The 20,164-nt window shown below is 43.8% G+C and overlaps 1 protein-coding gene and 1 long non-coding RNA gene across 2 annotated transcripts in view; both read right to left on the reverse strand.

The window, feature by feature from the left end:
- Window positions 1-20,155, reverse strand: part of CRABP1 (cellular retinoic acid binding protein 1) — a 29,935-nt gene extending 9,780 nt beyond the window's left edge. Inside the window, exons 1-3 of the mRNA XM_042876249.1 lie at window positions 18,805-20,155; window positions 2,750-2,896; window positions 2,240-2,418 (exon numbers count right to left, since the gene is read on the reverse strand). Of these exons, the coding sequence (XP_042732183.1) occupies window positions 2,240-2,418; window positions 2,750-2,896; window positions 18,805-18,946 (468 nt within the window). The 5' untranslated portion in view covers window positions 18,947-20,155. The remainder of the gene's footprint in view (window positions 1-2,239; window positions 2,419-2,749; window positions 2,897-18,804) is intronic.
- Window positions 4,475-6,457, reverse strand: LOC122182738. The gene is made up of 3 exons (XR_006179970.1): window positions 6,238-6,457; window positions 5,587-5,791; window positions 4,475-4,842 (listed from the first exon to the last, which is right to left on the reverse strand). It is a non-coding gene; the product is annotated as an uncharacterized LOC122182738 (long non-coding RNA).
- Window positions 20,156-20,164: the final 9 nt, after the last annotated feature.

The following is a 20,164-nucleotide window of genomic DNA, read 5'->3' on the forward strand; positions in this document are numbered from 1 at the left end:
ATATTGCACTAACGACCCAGGATAAATCACAGCTACAGCTCCATTACAGGAACTTGGTTAGAATTCCAGTGTTTGTGGTATTTCTTTTTTAAGGCTCTAGGTCTGCTGATTGAAAATACCCTCGGGTGTTTTTCAAAGCATCTGAATAATGATTATGAAGCCACAGAAAAACAAGTTAAGAAAATATAGGGTTTTGTTTAGCTTTCACAAATAGGCAAGCCCTGACTTTCTGTTGCTTTTCATTCTAGCACTGAACTATTATTCTGTGGGGCAATGGAACAGCTGTGCAGAAGGATGCCCTTAATGAATGTGTGAGTAATTGCTTTACAACTAGCACATGGGAGACGTTCATTAGTCCATGATTATATACAAACATGTGTGCACATATGTATGCATAAAATGGAGTTAACACTTCCCAGACGTTCTGAGGGGGAAAACATTAAAAAAACCCCTTCCTTTGATCTAAAATTAGCTGTTCACCTTATATATTTATTCCAAACCAGTAGGTTTTTAAGCCAACAAGCCTCCTCAAGTGGCAGTTATAGAAGCTATGCCTTTCAGTGAACTGCACTGGACTCCTCTTTGTTTTATGAACAATGGATCAAGTTAGTTGGCAGAACAAAACCCTCCAGCCCATGAAGTGTATCACAGCCTATCACCAGTTAGCAGTTAGTTTTTCCAGGTATCGCAAATTATATTCCAAAGTATCATTTTATTATTTGTCAATTTCTGCTCCATGGCCACATCTTGGCCATATAAATCCAACAGTACAACTAATTCCTGAGTCTGGACTATAAATAATTTCACAACACATGGAAAAAATTTACTACTTCACAAAACACATTTCTTTCAGACTTTTCTAACCTGCAAAGCTTACAGCCATAATTACTGTTTTTCCATCTGCAGCAATAAATCCTCCTCTAGAAAGCAGGTCACATTTATTGTGTATGAATTATACATGAAAAAAACTACTTTTGCTGAGCAAGACAAATTAACAGCCAGCAACATTTCCTGAACAAACTGTTAAATATATGATAACTCACCCTGGAGATGAAGGGGGTTGATTTAAGAATTCACCATCTTCCAATGTCTGCCTCTCTTCGTCAAAACTTCAAATTCACAACAATTGCACTGAAGATATTAAGTTTACTCTGATTTTTTAATTGTTCAAACAGTCTCAGAAGCTGGCCCAAGAATCAGCAGAGATGATAGCTTAGCTAATAGGCTGCTGCACCACCACAGGCTATCATAAAAACCATACTCTTTATTTGGGACATTTCTGCTCTTTACTCACACACCTTTCTGAGGCAATCTTATAAATGTCAGTGAGTCAAGTACTTGGGTAAAGGATTACATACTCATCATTGTTAACTTTTTTTGAAAGACAACACTCATCAGAGCCCAGTTCTCCAGTACCCTCGATCCCACGTACCTACATCAGCAAGAAGCCAGGATCAGATCCTGCTGACTTAACAATATGATATCCCCTCCACAGCCATTGAAGAGGCTTACAAAGGGGAGAGGAGCAGGGGCTTACACAGACAATCAAACCCTAAACACTCCCTCTGATGCACTTCTGTATAAGGAGACGCTGTAACTGTGGCTGGTGTGACTGTCTGGAAGTCTGTCCTACATTGCTAAAGATTTACCCAACCAGCAATCTGAAAACATGAATTTGCAAAGGAATGACAGATAATTTCAGCCCCAAATAACCAATGTGAACCGTTTGTGAAGTTGTCCAACTGATTTTTGGAAAATGGTTATGCCACATTTGTGCACTAAATCCTGACTCTTGAGGAGTCTCTCACTCCAGTGCTCCCCATGTCCACACTGAGGAGGGGGACCAGGAAGAGCCTTCACTGTGGGTGAGGTCTTTAAGAGAGATGGAGGTAAAGAGAGCTGGACAAAGCCCTGACAGGCAGGGAGCTGGCAAGCAGATACTCAGCTATGCCCTCAACACCTGTCATGCTCCGTTACCTTCAGATTTCAGCTTTGCTCTGTCCTGCATGCCAGAGAATGTTAGGTGAGGTGAGCTGCAATCACCAAGATGCCCCCTCAGCGTTTCTAGGAGGAAGAAGGTGGAGGACAGCAGATGCATTAATCCTATTTAAGAGGAGTTTGGTACGGAAGCTGGGCAGACACAGTGGCTCTCGCGGCCGGGGCAGCAGGTCTGCACCTCTCAGCGTTCACACACACACACACACACACACAGATACCGTACACACAGCTCTCTTCTTACCCTGCATTTTCGGCCATCCACCGTCTCCTCCTCGAAGCTCTCCCCGATTTTGAAGTTGATCTCCGTGGTGCGGACAGTGGTGGAAGTTTTGATGTAGAACTGGTCCCCGTCCTGGCGGATCTCCACGTGGGGTTTGGAGGCGGCCGCCACCGCCACCTTCCTGAGCATGGCGTTGACACCTAGGCGAAGCGGGGAGGAAGCACAGCTTGAGTTCGCCAGCTCGCCCAGCACCGGTCCGGCTCGGGGCGGGGGGCCGAAAGGCAGCTCCGCAGCCCCTCAGCCCCGCACGGAGAAGCCGCGGCTCCGGGCAGAGCGGTGCGGCAGATCCCCGGGCAGGGCCGCCGGCTCTCGCAGGTGAGACCGCCCCGCGATCCCCGGGCAGGGCTCGCAGCCTTCCCCGCGCCGCAGCCCCGAGCCTTCCCGGGCGGCACCGGGCACCGCACTGCTCCGGCCACCCGGTTCCCTTCCATCGCTTCGTCGCCCCAGCCCGCCCGCCAGCCCCGAGCTCACCCAGCGCTTTAAGGAGCTCGTCGAAATTCTCGCTGCTCCTCATCTTCCAGGTGCCGGCGAAGTTGGGCATGGCGGGGCGGGCGGCGAGGACGCGACGCTGCTGCTTGCTCTGCGGCTCGGGCACCGTGTGAGCGGGGCGGACCGCGGCTGCGGAGGGGAGCGCGGGTCACACCCACCGGCCCCCAGCCGGCCCCCAGCCCTTCCCCCGGGAGCGGCGCACGCCGCCAGGCTGCCGTCCCCCCTCCCAGCCTTCCGTCTGTCCGTCCTCGCAGCCCCCCATCCATCCATCCATCCATCCATCCATCCATCCATCCATCCATCCATCCATCCATCCATCCATCCATCCCTGTACAGCAGACCTCCTGGGGCCGCCCGATTGCCACTCGACCAGCCGCTGGGCGCCAAGGACTCGATGACAGAGCACAGAGGCAGCCGGGGGAAAACGGAGAGCGACGCAAATGGGAGAGGAGTCTGGGGGCTCAGGGTGCATCGCTCACAGCCTCGCTGGGCCGAGGCGCGGAAGCACACCATCACACCCTGTGCCGAGCTGTCCGGGCACACCCGTGTCAGCTCTGGAACCCGGGGTGAGCGCGTCCCCAGAACCGCTAACGCGGACGGTTCCACCAAAGGGCTGCTGGGGGGGGCACGGCCCTGCGCGGGGCGGGCGGCTAGAGCCGTGCCCGCACCGATCCGAGCCGGAGCAGGGCAAGGGACAGCGGCACGTGCAAAGCCCGTATGCTTCTGTAGTCACAGCCACGCTCCTACATCGCTCGGCTGCAGGTAGAGGATAGAGCCGAGGGGCTGCCAGGCGTTGCACCTGCATCCCGAGGAGCAGGGCCCGTCCTGGTCATAGCGGTTCATGGAGAAGCACACCAAGCCTCGTCCCGCTGTTGTAAATAAACATCAGCATCTGCAGCTGTGAGCACCCATCTGCACCTCGCTGCATTTTCATGATCGGTTCCACTGCTTGGAACCCCCCAGTTTCAGGCCAGAGGTGCTGGACTGATGTTCCTCACTCTAGCTGATTTAATCCATATGATTAAGAGGAACAGGATTTGATGGGTTGAGACACATGGACTAGTTCTGCTGCTATTGTGCATAAGGAAACACTCCAAGATTTGGAGGGCTGTGATGTCCCGCTCAGAACAGAGGCAGATGTATTTTAATGATAGGAAGCCCTTTGCTGAGCTGGCTCCATGCTACATGCGCAGCCATTCATCACTTGTTTCACTCGCCCTGTGAAACGACGAGCTGGTTCCTTGAGGTATGTCTAAAACATGTTCACCCCTGGAAAATGTGCAGATCCGGGACTTACTGCAGCCATCTGGCAGGAAGGGTTCTGCAGTTTCTATAGAGTGAAATTTGCTCTCATTTTCCACCCCAGGAAAAGCTTTTCTCCAGTACAGCAGAACTGTAGGGCAGAACCAAATATTTCTCTGTTGGCAGTTATTCTTTTTCTACTGAATTTTTTCCTCTTTCTTTTCAGGACACCCTGGAGACCTGGCACAGCTCTGCATCTGACATATTCTGATGGAAAATGTATTTTATTCCAAGAAATGAAAATTTTGATGGGAAATATCTGTTTTCAATATCAGTTTCCTCTAGGAAAAAAAAAAAAAAAACAAACCAAACAAACCAAATCCAGTCACAAAACATTTCTTGTTTCGTAGTAAATGAGATTCTCTATCTGAAATAATTTGTTTAAAGATTTCCAGTCACCTCAAAATTAAAACAAAATTAAACACACCCACCCCAAAAAAAGAAATGCAATAAACAAAAACCAAAAACACACGAGACTCACAATTGCCAGTAATAGTAATACCAAAAATACCAGGAAAAATAATATTGGAAAGCAGTCAGAGAAATGATATGTCCATGGCAGGTGGGCTCAAATCTTACGAACAAAAAGCTGCAGCCCCAATGAGCCGGCACCAAATCTGTGTATTGCCACAAAGCAGTGCTGAAGCCCCCTGCAGAGTGCCTCAGTTTCAGCTTGCCAGTTACACCACTGAAAGCATACTGCCATCATCCAGGCTTGCTTCCAGAACCCCACAAATAAGTACACGCGGACCCCAGTGGAAGCAACACAGCACCTGCAGGACAGAGATATAATAATAATAATAAGCAAGTGCAGCAAAACTGAGTGGGAACCATCTATGTCTACCTAAGAAAATATATTGGCCCAGAAGATTTGAAGGGGAGCATTTTGGTCTTTAAAGGACCACTTAATTTCCACTACTGCTCTCTGTTTGCTGCACTGCTGGTCTGAACAAGGAGGATTCCAGGAGACGTTGGCTGTGAAGGTGTTTCTAAGAGGTAGGACCAGTTGTCAAGATGTTGGGCTGTGGCCATTGACCTGCCTCATGCTGGCCAGGAGAGAACCTTCAGAATACCCTTCATTTACAAAGTGTAGCAAGCTAGAAGGAGCAAGAGCCTGCAGTGGCAAAGGCTCTCTTCTGCAAGGTCAGCACACTGAGCTCAAATACATCTAAGTCAAACTACATTTCTTTTTAGTTTATGATCTTGTCTAAAGACTGTGAGTTACCAACTCATCTATACAGTACATTCTTGGGTGTCTACCTGGTGTTGTCTGACAATATGCACATGTTCACACCTTATTACACATAAAGCAGTTTGCTTCTAGTGCTACAGACTGGGCTCAGCAGCTCTCTAGAATTAGGCCCCAAAATTCAAGCACGCACAGAATTGTGCCTCTGAGAGTCAGGGTCACTGCTGCAAGCACAGGCTGGAGGCAGGACCATGTATTTCCAGAGCAAATGTTTTCATTGTCACCAAAAGTTCTTCATATATATGAAGTAATTGAATTAATCACCTACATTCTTCCACGTTATCCTTCCTGCATGCACCTTCTCTTTCTTTTATATAGTTTGTTTTCCCATTCCATTTCACAAATATTCCCTCATTCTTCTGCGTTTACCAATTCATTTAAAAAGTCAGCAGGAGTTGAACTGCAATCTCATAAAGATCCTCACTTCACTCCAACAGAAGTTTAAGAGCAGAACAACTCTTACATTCCAGGTCCTTAAGACAGTGAACTTTCAGTGAGTAAAACACACAAGATTTTTTTCTTTTCAGTTTTCCACTGTATGAAAATATTGGGATTGTAATCCCACTGCATCGTGGTATACGAGTCCTCTCTTAGTCTGATATGGCAACAGAAAGAGATTATTTAAATTGCAATAAATTTCAAATGGCTTATGGACCAGTTACACCAACTAATTACACATATAATAAGAATATTCAAGTCAGTAAGGGGTGAGATTCTATTTTGCTCTGATCATATGTTAGATCAATGTTGTTAGGTTATTATTATTTTCAAAGGAGAAGAAAGACAAGGAAAAAATATGAAAAGAAGCATAAAGGAAGTCAAGAGAAAGGAAAAAAAATAGATGGGGGGTGCAAGAGCCTCAACAAGTATAGTTAGAACAAGAAAAGAGGAGACGGAATAGGAATTCTGATTAGCTTACTTCACACCTTGGATCACACAAATGAAGAGCAGAGAACATCACCATGACAGAAATAACTCAAATCTGTACCATCATGAAGTGAGGGTAGCTCCACTAAGATCTGAAAGCTATTCTGATTTACACAGCTGGGAATACTGTCCGTGGACTTCAGCCCTCATCATGGATTCTTACCCTACAGCAGCAGATACGTATCAGGTCATGCTGAAGTAACCAAACTAAATGGTAGTTATACTTTTCTTTCAAGCCCCTTCTTTATGTAATTTCCTCATTTATACTATGGAAAACAGTTTGATTTCCAAAACACCCCTGTCAGCAGTTTTTTCCCCTTGGCATTTATTTTATTCACCTGAATCCCCCAAGGCTGATCTTCCCCTGCAGATGGACCTAATTAATCTCTCCAACAGTGTCACTAAGACAAAAGAAAGTAATATATGTACAGATGGGACCAGGGCACTTCATCATCCATCCAAATAAGTGACCAGTAATGTGACCAAAACTATCCCCTTGAGGTTATTGACTGACCACTGTGAAGCCATACAAGGCTCAGGGTAAACAATAAATTTTATTTACTAAGGTGGTACCCCAAAAAAAGAATGGCTTAAAGAAGAGTATAATAAATTATTTCTGACATGAATAAATTATACAACTGGAAGGCAAATTGCCATCGTAAATTTATCTGCCAAATTAATTTACCATGGACCTCCAGCATGACAAAGGGTGAAATGTAATACGAATGTATTCAGTGGTGTCTTGTATTTTCTACTGCACTCTCATTAACAGTTGAAAGAATACCTGCTAATTCCAAGCTGAAATGCTCATGAGATTTCAGACTGCTTCAAATGATGTTTTGGGGATGCTCCTGTCCAGACAAGAACATTCACTGCAAAAAAGATTATGAAGATCTCTTTAAGCAGTAAAGTCATTATTACCTGCTCACAGGCAACCTAAGGAAGACTAGGCTAGTGGAGCAGAGGGTCAGAGGCTGCTGTGAGTGGCAGCTTTTTGCACAGGCTGATGTACAGGAGTGCTCTGAAGCCCCAATCTGTCTCCTGGGCTCACCAGGTGGGGTCATACTGGTCTGATTACTCTCTAAGAAAGAAAATCAAGCCTTCTTCAAATCAAGTAAGGTTCTGCATGTGTGCACCACATTCAGGAACAAGGTTGCTGTTCCCTTTTTAAATAAAAACTCATATGGTGTTTCAAATGGAAGCCTCTGAATGTGCGCTTGAGTCAGGAAATAGGTAGAGATACTGACAAAGTAACTCTGAAAATCCAGCCTCCCTGTTGAGCTGTGTTGAGGTTCTTTCCGTATGTGGCCACAGAAATAACTGAGCAAGGATAGGGAAGTGAGAGCAGTGCTCTGCACGTTATGTAGCCTTGATGTATTTCAGCTTGTGACACTGTTGAAGTTTGGTGGTTAGACTGCAAATATCCCCATCATCACTAACGCTGAGAAGTTGTTTTCTCATAAAGAAGTTATCATGGCATTAGAAATCGGTGATGTTCACAGGGGCTTTCAGAAGCCCTGTAGTTCTCTTTTGCTTAACAAAAGGTATTAGTAAAGCTGTAGCTGTCAATATAAAAGCAATCAAACTGCGTCAATTCCTCTCTAAAGAAGACTCAGGTCTATTAAGACTTAGTCAGGCAGATGGACCAAACTGATGCATGGATTACCTTAGATATTGGAGTCTCTTAAAGGATCTTTGTCTCTGGGGATAGAGGACCATGTTATTCTTTATCTGACTGTCCAGAAGAAGAATGAGTGAATTCAAAGGAGCATATTTCCATTTAGGTCTGGACTGAACTCCCAACAGGGCCATGTCCTGAAGCTATAGAGGCCCTAACATTTGCACAATCCCAGATTTTACTCCGGTGCTCTGACCTTTGTGTATATGTTAAATTCAAAAGCTTTTTACTACATCTGGCAGACAAAAAAGAAAAAAGAAAAAAAGAAAAAAGAAATTAGCATTCCACGTAAATTAGAACCAGGAAACAGGAATCTCATCTGTTAATTCAATTTAGAATTCCAAATGTGTTATCAAAAGTTTTCCATCAGCCTGCCTCAAAACAGTCATAAGTCTAAGGGTTTGGAGTAATCCTTACCAGCACAAGGAGCTGTTCCAGTGAAGATACATCAGTTTATGTCAGAAGACATGGTCCAGTAAGATGTAAGCTATAGGCGTTTTAACTTGTATCCATCTTCCCCTCATCTTTGTTTTGCACTGCTAAACTTTGCTTAGAAAACAACCTTGAGTACTACTGCTCCTTCCATTGTTAACCCTCTGACCTTCTAAACTAAGATCATTTGCTCTTTCTAATTCAGGAGGTTTCTGGGGCTTATTAACTAAACAGGCCAAGTGACTGTTCCCAACTGAAACCAGCATCACTGACAAGGAGGTCATTGTTTCCCAGGCTTCCTCTCTAGCAGTAGATCTGTGGATTTCAGACTGAAAAGGAATAATGCAGACATTCTCTGTCTACACATTATCTGGGAAGCATCAAGATAACTCGAGCCACTTCCTCATCATTAAAGACTTGAAGGGTCATCTCCAGGGACCTAGGTGGTTACAGCCAGTTTTAAAACCTGGATGCTGATATTTGTAGGAAACTGTACGAGGTACCTAAATTAAAGAAGCTGTCTTCACAATTAATAATCGTTTAAGCTTGCAGTGATTGCAGTGGAAGAGAAGAGTGCTTAGCACATAGCTGAATAGCAGTGCTTTTATTTACAAGTCTCACTATGCACTTAAAAGACTAGCTGAATGCAATCACATTTGCACATATTCTTTAGGTAAGACATAGCAAGTCTGATGTTCTGAGTGGTTGTGGCCACATTTGCACATGATGAACAAAGTTCTTAAAAGATGCTGTATTCAGACTTGAAAAATCATGGATTCTAACATGTAAACCTACAGTGGTGCTTGTGAAAAAATACCTGTTTTTGAAAATTCTTTCAATTTTCTTTAGGGAAGACACAGCAAGTCTGTCGTTCTGCGTGCTTGTGAGGGTTGTGATATCTTTTCACTGGAAAACCAGAAATTCTAGCTGAGATAAAGACCTTGCTGCAAGGGGTTTCAGACTTTTAGGAACAGCAGGCGTATTTGTGCTAAAAGATTACATGAATGTCAAAATAAGTCGCTTTCAATAGAATGTGCCTCATGTTTCTTGAGAATCCCTTCCTCAAAAGAGTCCACTCACAATCTAAGAAATCTCCATCCTGCATGTCTCAAAATATCTTTGTACCCCTCTTACTTTTAAGATAATGGGAGTAAATTTACTGGAGTATGAAGGAGACTGTAGTTTCCATGAGCACCACCTAGTGCAGAGCATGGCTCGTGCAACATGCAGCCTCTTCCATCTGCATCACAGATGCATTCAATCTTGAGCAGTTTCCTATGGGCAACATCCATCAATAATGTTAAATGGAAAAAACATGGGAGGAGGACAGATATTTTGTCCTTCGTTTGTAATCTCGAGGTACGAACCCCCAAAGTAGGAGTTACTGTAATTGCAGAGGTAGCACAACTAAATTCAGGGGGATGCTTTCATAAGAGCTGACACCCAACCAATAGAGAGATTATTAACGATATTAAAGGGGCACAGCGTTAAAGGGAATTGCTGAACTTTGAACTCAGCTGTGCTGATGTAACCTCTCTTCTTCTGGGCAGAGAGGACAGAAAAAGAGGACACAAAGAAGTTGCAAGAATGCAAATTTAGGCTCCTAAGTCATTTAGCTTCTTTCAAATGTTTCAGCTTTTATTTTAGTATAATGCTGCCTCTCCTTGCAAAATAGACCAACATCTTTGCAGTTCATAAATCTGAACAACAAGCCTTAACCACAGATCTCAGAACAAAAAGTTGAAATCTTCCCTTTTGCCATTAATTGTTGTGTCAGTGAACAAAGAGCATTCTCCTCATCTGAACTCAGTATCTGCCACCAATGTCAGATGGCTATGGCTTTCCAACTCATGCAAAGTGATACTTTTTTAATATAAAAAAGGCATTATTCTGTCATATAGACTGTGACCAGGCATATGAAGTTTATAAAATGAGAACTGGCATTATATGAACACTTCAAAAATACCAAACTAAGTCTACATCAGAATATGTTCAATAATTCAGTGTAAACAGACTATGTCATAAAACAAAGCACTTTTTTTTTTCCAACTAGGTATTGTTTTTTAATATTGCATTCAAAAGGCACTCCAAGGATTAAGGGCCCCGTTACGCCAGGTGCTATAGATCTAATTGCCTACTTTTCTTCACTCATAAATAATTGTGAATGATATTTTCTTGGCACAAATAAATCAATGTAAATATCTGGGCTACAAACCTAAGCAGAATTTCTAAAGAGAAATGTAGCCTACGTGCCAGGGACATAACTCACCACAGTTGGAAACGAGCAAATAGAAGTATATTAATTCTGATTTTCCCTAATGAGCCATGACAGAAAGTCACTAAGCTGAACCTAACTTTCTTTAATGAGAAAAGTTCTGCCCATAGTACCACCGATTTTGAATGGACACCTCTCATGTGTTTTTCTGGTTTCTGAAATTATGTGGTCTAAATTCATTGTGGCATGAGTAATGGTAACAAAAACAGGCTTGGACTGAGCAAAGTACAGAGAGACTTCCTTCCAGAAGAAAGAAGTGCTCCAGAAGCAAGATAGCTAGGGAGGCTGGCTGTGATCTAAAATAAGAGGAAATAGATAGTAAAGATCAGGGCAGCAGACCATGTTCAGGAGCTTGTCGTGCTTCAAAAGTCTGAACTCACTGTGTGTTAAGAAGAAAATAAGCGTGGCTGAGAAATCCAGCAACTCAGTGGCCAGATTACTGATGCTGAAGGTTTGACTGGAACCAATGATCTTTCTGCAGGAAAGGTTCTGGAGAAAAATATATCAAAGCACTTGACTCACCAAGGACTTCTGTGGACTGTGAGAGAGGTGTGGCACAGCACTATGGCAATTGATCTGTGAGATGACAAGTAACACTGGTGCCAGATGTATGAGCTGCATCTGCACATGAAAAACCAAGAGGAAAAAGCATTGGTCAGTGGAAGGAACTAAGAACAGGACCAGATTCAGCATTTTGATTCAGCCACAGGGAATGGCAATCTCTTGGTGAGGGGCTCATGGCCGGATTGTGACGGCAGCAACAAGTATTTTTACTGCTGTTATTTGTATGAGAGATTTGCTGATGATTTCAAGATATCATAGTTCCAGAAACAGCATTTGCCTTTGGGAAATAGACTAAGCACAGCTTAACAAGGAAACATTTACACTGAGCTATTATGGATGTAAAAAAACAAAACTAACCATGCTTTTTAAGGTAAACTGTGTATAAGCTCCTGACTTGCTGCTGTTGAAACAGACCTCTGCTGATTTATTTATTGCTTAAGAAAGACATTGCCTGCAGCTGTGATTAGACAGAATATACTTTCACGGTAATCTCTAATGCACTTCCCATGTTTTTAGTCTAATGACTGTGACAGACTGGTTTGCTGCTGGCTACAGATTTCAAATGTTGTTTTGTCTGACAGTTCCAAAGGGCTTAGTTGTACCAAACACACATGCAGCATGTAGCGTGACACTGACTTTATCCCACAGCTCTAATTGCTTGCGGTTGGTAGAAAGCCCATAAATATAGGCAATGTACTACTGGCATAAGCCATCATCTCACACAGTGAAAATGATTCAAATAGTCCTTTCAGCTAGCACACATTCAAATGGAGTCCCCAAGCTTGGAAAAGGCTAGGCAAAGAAAGAGGTGCAGTATGTAACCAGTTATCCTGTATCAAGGGAACAGCTCTGTACAGTCAGCTCTGAAGTGTCACTCCTTCCTGTGGACCTTGTGACATTAGTTATATCTGACAAGAAGAGTAGGTAGGCACCATGCTAAATATGACACAGTCTCAAAACATCAAGGAAAAAAGAAATAGGAGCAGAAAGGAGAAGTGACACACTGAAAATACAAACAGACAACAGAGTATGTATGTGGAACTCATTGAAGCAGGCATGTTTCCTGAAGCAGCAATCCAGAGTGCATACAGAACCTGGAACTTCATCCTCAGGACAGACCTTGGCTCTTACCAATAACATCCATTAGTAAGTTGGGAGGGAAAGAAAAAAAAAAAAGAATCCACACCCTGCTCTCACCATTGTAAAGATGTACCAAAAGTGAAAGGTAAATCACAGTAGGTAAGGCAGCTGGAACTCATACAGCCCTAATAAAACACATTGACACTCCTGAACATTGTATCCAGAAGGCCATTTACTGCTGCTCGTCAAATGCCCAATAGCAGCACGCCAACACTGATTGCAGTACATTAAAATTGTTTGTTTACCGGCCTTGTGCACAAGTAGCAACAAAAGAGAGGTCGTTCACTTGTGATATCACTGCTTGTTTTGGAGCAGCTCTGCTCGATTGACTGTTCATTGTCTGTACATAGCACGTGGTGTGATAAGAGATGAGGCTATGAGGACAGCACTGTGTGCATGTGCAGAAAGATGATGGGAATGGTAGAACTTAATTTACAAGCTCTCAGGCACACAAGCCAACTATTGGAGTTGTAAGTTCTTGGCTTTTCTCCCAGGCTAAGTGGTTCACTCACAGGATAAAAGTTGATCTTGGAATTTTATCAGAAGAATATAAAGAAAATTCACTTCCCTTAATCTGCAACATAGAAAGAATGGTAGGAATTTATGCTTTAAAAATGAAATAAGCTGAATAATATGTTTACATGAGACCAATATAATTTAAAGGAAGAGACAAATCATATCTGTCTGATTTTTTAACAAATTCCTGGAAGTGTAAAGAATTGCAGTAAATACATTCCTTTAACATACTTTTCAACTTCTTTATTCTGTGGGCTGTAGTATCCAGTATATCGACATTTTCCTCAAATTCTCTTTGGAACCAGCTCTGCTCTGCTGGCTGCAGTTTGGAGATGAAAGGGAAAACTTGTAGGTTTTAACCAGGACTGTACACTGCCCCTGTGATCATCCATAAGCACGCAGTAACAGTGTCACAGCATTTAACTTAAACATTCCAATCTTATTTCCTTACTAAAGCTACAATGTAAAGAAGATAATTTTCAGAAGTAAGAAGTCACAGACCTGCAGGAAGAATCCATGCAGCACTTATTTCTGTATTCATCTTATTCCTTGAAATTGGTATGGCCTTTTGCCAGCTCCATCTCACCAGGAGGTAATATTTACAGTGATGGCATGACAGACAGCTCAGATGTTCAAGTGAGATGCCAGACTTGGAACTTTGTCGTAGAGAAAAACAAGCAACCACCAGAAATGAAATTGTAAGAATCCTTGGGATATCCCCAGCTGGGCAGGAAAGCACACTGAGAGCAAGTCTGTGGGTCAGGAATAGAAAATAAAGGGGACTAATGCACCTGCCCAGCTCCAGAGGAACACCAGCGGTGCAGAGCACTGCAGGGGCAACGTGGCAGAAATGGATTTCCACTGCAAATGCTAATATGTTCTGCTGCTTTAGGAAATCATTGTTTGTTTTTAATCACTTCAGACAGTTCTAGAGATCTCCCATGAGAACAGATGCTGCTGTACCAATGGCTTACCAGTCAAAATGCACGTTCCTTTCAATATACACTTCTGTACACAGCACCTCCTCACCATTTTCCCCACAAGAAACAGAACTGTGCAGTCCTACACAACTAGAATAATCATACTTTATCTACAAGACTGATTCCACTGTTAAGCAAGCTTTAATAAAAGGCAGAGTTTTACCTGGAGCATTATGAAAATTGAGCAATTTGACATATTAAAACTATGTGAAAGCTTTCTAAATTAGCTCGTGATGCAGTATTGTAGTTGTCACCGGCTATGAGTTATTGGATTATGCAAATTACCCACAGTTTATTACCCCAGTTATAATAAGGGAGGAGCTGAGGGATGTTACAGCAGTCAGGGTGTCCATGCACTGGCATCTGTTTACTTGTAATGCATGTTAACACGTCAATGCATCTGTTCTTGTTATTCTTTCAGAAAGACACTGATTTTGAAGTCAAGCCAACATTTCATCTGGAGATTATTTATTATCCAGTAATAATTTGGGAAAGATTCTCCTACCCTTTCTCAGAATGGACTGTAGGGAAACTTTCAAGTCTGCCCACTGAAACCAACTAGAATACTCCAGCAGTAACACAGTGCTGTGTGTGAAAAAAGAGAAGCCAACTTTGACACTCAACTGTTGCTACTGTGATTATTGCAGAACCTGTTACACTGAGTGATAGATGACAAAAGGGCCAGAGCTCTTAGCTATAAGCTTCCTACAGTGTGTTAGCTATAAAGGTCTTTGGAGTTAAGTATGAGTTAATTGTCTTCCCATGATAAAGATGTGAAACAGAAGAGTCTGGGCAAATGAGTCAGAAGAATGGTTACAAGCAAAAGCAAATCATCAAGGCAGAAAAATGAATATTGTAGTAGCTTAATTAGACTCCACAAGCTTTAGAGGCAGGTGTATAATTATGATCCTGATGATGATTACTCCCCTCTGTCACTGCAGGTCCCATAGAGCAAAGTGCAGCCATGATATGGGTAGCAGAGAGCTCTGCTCCTGTGCATTTTTCCCCTCTGTCTTCCCCCCCATCTCTCCTCTCCAACTGAACACACTCAAGTGTTGGTTCCCTGGGGCTCAGTGCTTGCACATTCTGTTCAGCTTGTCTCCTCTTATCTCAGACAAGTGACCTGCACCAGCTAGACCTCACCACAGAGAAGCAGGCAAAAGGAAGACAGCAGTAGCAGTCTCAGGAAGTTCAGATCTGCTTTACTAATCAAAGCAGTCCAATGAGGCTAACAGCAATTTGCTGGAAAGTCAGCCACCAAAACACTTGGAAGGACCTGAGACTGTTTTCCCAAGAGATTTAATTCCTCCAAGGGCAGAGCCTCTCTTCAGTGCCTCACACCTCCTGATTGGAAACATCAGAACGCTGGGCAGCTGTCACATCAGATTTTGTCACTGTGCCCTAATGCAGGAAGACTGGAAAGTGACCCAATTCATGCTTAAAAAAAAAAAGGAAGCAACAATAAAAAGAATTTGTGCAGACACCAGTACGTAGATGGCAAAGCAGATTGCCTTTACCCAGCAAGTTGAGATCTTCTTGAAGGAGGTCAATTGTGAAATCCTTACAGACTCACTGTACAACAGATGGATTCTGTCCTGCTTTTGGAGGAAATCTAGCTCTTAAATTCAATATATGTCTTGCTAAACGCAATCGAAAAGCCTCCCGCATCAGTCTTAGGCAATATGTTCCACTGAAACCTGTAATTACAATCTGCTTCTCTTTAAATTAGCACCTTACCAGCAATGCTACAACATTTCTATTAACACGTGCATCAAGACCAGGAGCATCCCTTCTCCAGAACAGCAGCTGGTCTCGCTGTGATTTGCTCAGGGGGAGACTTGTATGCACACACAGCATAACTGTCCAAGGCAGACGCTGTCACTTCCACAGTTAGGCTGAACATGACTACATTCCAGCTTTCCAGGACTAAAGGTTTCAAAGCCAGTCTGCAGTTCACACGAAATGGCCTTTTCAGCTTTTGTGCACTACCCCCCATTTCATGCACGTTACTCCCTTCCCTGGAAGCTGAAACCCAGCACAGAAGGCAGCGTGCAGAAACAGCAGGTGATTGATGTTTGATTTTTTTGAAATATCCCAGCTGTATTTATGGTGGCTCTAGCACTTCAAATAATGATCTTTCAATCACTGCCAGCAACCAAAACGTGATCTAGGATTAGTAAATGAGAGCTAATGACTGCACTTGGCTAAATTTGTATTGCCAGGGCCTAAAAGATCACCTTCTTCATTCCTGACTGCAGAAGTTGGGGTCAGTTGGCAAACATTTTCCTGGCTGAGGTGTTGTTACAGAAATGCTGTACATCCCTCCATTAAGAAACACCAAGAGCTGTAACTAGCTGGGTCACAAACCAAACACAGTTCAGCACAGCAGCACAGACTCGTAACTTTCAAATAAATGCAGAAGGTACAAACTCCTGAGAGGAGCAAAGACCACCTGCCTAACACTTGCCAAACATGCTGCAATGGCCACATTGAGGGATTCTTCACCCTTGGCACCTCTAAGCCTACTCCTGAGCTAGCAGGTTCAATGGGGCTAACACTATAAAGGGATACATCACGTGGGACCTACGCAGTGATCAATTCATATATAACATCTATGATTTCTCCATGCCATGCTTCCACTTCTCTTACTAGTGCATCACTAAACACAGGCAGTCATCACACTGGAATTCGGGATTTCTTTCATTATATGAAGCACCTATGGGTGGTACAATGCCAGGTGCGAACAAAGCAGTCATGATGGGAGCTCACAACAGAGGAAAGCACAGAGCACACCATGAGGTATTTACAGATGGAGTGCATAGAGCACTGGAACTTGTGCTCAGGACCTGGTAAAATCTGTAAGCCAAGAAAACCTGCTCTCACTGCACAGAAATAGTATGATGTAGCACCACTGCAAAATGGGCTTCCACAGCATACAGACAACAGAAAGATTTAGTGAATGTACATTATCTCATTGAAGCACCCGTCCAGCGGTAGCTGAATGTAATGTTTGATGGTGTGCCATGCTTAGTCTTCCTCCCATTGACTTCCACAGGAGCCAGGGCATGCAGAGCACTGGCATTTATCTTCCAGTGTAGCTCCTCTGAGTAAAATTAATACCATCAGTTTGACTCACAAGGGTCTGGGAGCCAGGCAAACAAACTGAGGAAGAATAAGGCTTTCTCTCAAGGAGGTTGGGACACGAAAGAGGTTGCCCAGCAGAGTCATCAAAGCAAACAGCATGAATGGAACAGTGTTGATGAAGACAGAAGTGGCATTGAAGGCTGCAGTAACAAAGAGAGGCAGTGACATGAAGATAAGTGGTAAAGTAATTGGCTGGTTGAGCCAAGTGAGGGTCCATGTAGCCTGCCTGCCAGTAAACCATGCCAATGGATACCAGGCATCGGAGATCCAAGTGTCCATTATGTAAATACATTCTAGACAGTGACACAAAAATATAGGAACGAACACTAAGTCCAACTTCTGAAAATATTCTGAACGTATCTAAGCTAATTACTTCAAACCTGCTTTCCATCAGCTGCCAATAGATGAAGGGGACTGATTTGAGTTTTCTTACTAATTATTCTCAACAGTCAGAGTTGCATTCTCCACATCTGGTGCTGTAAAAGTTTTTTTTCATATTAAAAAGATTGTTAGAGATACAGAGATGCTACAGTGCCAGGTTAGTTTTCAGCTCCTCTCTCCAATAAAAAGTAGGTTTCAAACCAATTCAAGCAGCTAACTGGACTGTTACCTTATAAAGAGAATCCATGAGGAGTATAAAATCAGTAACATTTTACAAGCAAATACCCTGAGATTGGAACCATCATGTCTTTATCTGTAATGAACTGTGAAAAACTTGGTCAGGCAGAGAACAAATCCATGGAATTGAGGATGTTCCACAGCAGGTGAGGAAAACTCCTCTTTTCCTCCCTGTCCCTCAGCTCAATCCCAATAAACGAACACCAGATGTTTCTTTTATCATACTTGATTTTTATATACTCATTCAACATTTCAGGCTCATGTGGATCTCTAAGAAACTCTCTCTGACCCACCTCTCCCCCCAACAAAAAAACAACAAAAAACAACAGAGAAGTTACAAGAGAGAACAAAATCAATAATAAAATATAGTAATTCTGATTAAGCGCAGCGAATACTTGAAGGAAGAACTGAAGTTTCCCAACAAGGAGGAAGAGAAGACAAAGTGAGAGCAATGGCTGGAGTCAGTTATCATAAACACTATGACCTGGAGATTGAAAGGCCTGAAATTACATCTAAACATTCTGGCTGCTCTTCAGGCAATGGTGGGGATAAGGTTGCTTCTGAGGAGGAAGTCTAGTTTTTAGGATTTATTGGCTTAATTAGCTGTTTTACTTTCCTCTTTTCTTCCCAGAAGAAGCTGTTTAGTCACTCCAATCTCTCTGCTCACCTCATTCATTTTAAAGGAAAGTGCTTTCCAGGCCAAACTGTCTTCTTGCCATTACCCTACAAAGATAATTTGGGGTAGAACAGCAGAGTGCTGGTCAGAGAGATTTGTACCTGCAAGTGCTAAGCATTATTTTCATTCCCGTTTGGCTCAGTTCTGGCAGCTTTGATTTTCTTTTCCTCTATTGGCTGTCTAAAGAACTCACTGATTATTGAATGAGTGTATGGAAAGGCTTTCTTCCTTGCTAGAGAAGCAGTTCAGCATTTAAGTGCAAGCCTAAAACAGTGTCAGCGTGTAGGTACACAACTGGACTCATTTCAAAAGTGGAACTGTAGATTGCAATTCAGATCTTACTGCCTGTGACTCTTGCTTTTCTCTCTAGTGTCGTGACAGTAACATGCTACAGTGCTGATGGGTGGATTACACATGCTCATACATAGCAATTAGACAGGTCAACACAGTGGGAAAGGTGTTACAACAATGGTGTGATGACACAAGGAACAGCACAATAGAAAGGTGCTATAAAGGAAGGGAAGAAAATTGCTCACCTGTATCAGAAGACTCCAGGTTCACAGGGAAAAGCTCCAAGGAGGGATCTCCAGGAAGAGATCCTTCCCCAGTGGCAGTCAGCCCTTCAATGGGGTCTAAGAGAGGTGCAGCCAGGCTCCACTCCTGCTCACACAGCTGCATTGCCTTCACCTGTGCTCCCAGGGCTGACTGGGTTCTTCCCACAGGTCTCCATCAGTGGGGTAGGCTAGGACTCAGCAGTTCCCATATAACTGTCTTTCAAGGAAAAAGTGTACGTTCTATGTGTAACTGTCTTTGTGGAACTTGATGAAGGGGACAGGTACTTGAAATGCATGAGCAAACTGCAAATACAGTTCCAATTCACTCCCAGGAAAACAATCTCTCAGCAGTTTCCGAGGGCCACGTTGGGCAATGTAAGCCGAGGAGTCTTGCCACAACTGTTCAGAGTCCCTAACACAGCAATATCAGCTGATTAACGTGTCTCTGTGAATGCCAACCCTTTGCCACCACAAGGAGCGGAGATTGTCTTGATGCTGCTGCCCCACAACGGGCAGACGGTGTAAATCCGCATGCTGACCCCGAGCTCTGCGTGAGGCAGCTCTTTGTTTCCGCAGTGCCTGCAGGCACTACAGTTTCTACACAGAACCCTATTGTGGAAAACCAAACCTGAAATCCATGGATCAGCCCCGAAAGGCACCTGTCATCCATTCGAACCCTATGGTGGCAGTGGTGTTATAGTCATTTCCAAGGTGACCACGTTGTTCCATCCTCAAGTCATCTCTTATGCTTTCCCACTATCTGCCACAGATAACTTCAAATACCACTATCACTTTTCTCATCCCCGCTACTTAATGGATTATTTACTATGGACGAGGGAGAGGAGCTGATGTGGCTGACAACAGCTGAGTGTTGTAGTGCTCACCTAAGTGCAGAGCAGAAACTCACAGTTAATTAACTGTATTACCTTTATGCTGTAGGGAGGTTTGGTTGACCTTGAGATCTTGATAAATTTGGCTTTTGAGAAAGGCTGGGCAAGTGTTGAATGGTAAATCCTGGTGTGAGTTATGAGATGAGGACATATAAATACAACGCTCTGACCGCAGCCCCAGGGCGCGGGGCAGAGCTGCTATGCGGTGAGCCAGCGGCCCGCGGCGAGGCGGGCTTGGGGCTGACGGAAACAGCCGGGATGGCACTGAAGGGCGCTACAGTTATGTCCACGCCGTCCAAAAAATGCTTTAGGACAGCTGCAAGGCCAGCGGGCGGTTCCTCACGTAACGTTGGCTGTCTCGGTGTGACCAGCTAAGGAACCTGCGAAGCGCACAGCGCAACGCAGCGGCTGAGCACAGACCCGCGCGCTCAGCCTCTCGGCTCCCACAGCCG

Source organism: Lagopus leucura, unplaced genomic scaffold (assembly GCF_019238085.1).
Source record: "Lagopus leucura isolate 7727_CA_CO unplaced genomic scaffold, USGS_WTPT01 Super-Scaffold_100015, whole genome shotgun sequence".
NCBI lineage: Eukaryota > Metazoa > Chordata > Aves > Galliformes > Phasianidae > Lagopus > Lagopus leucura.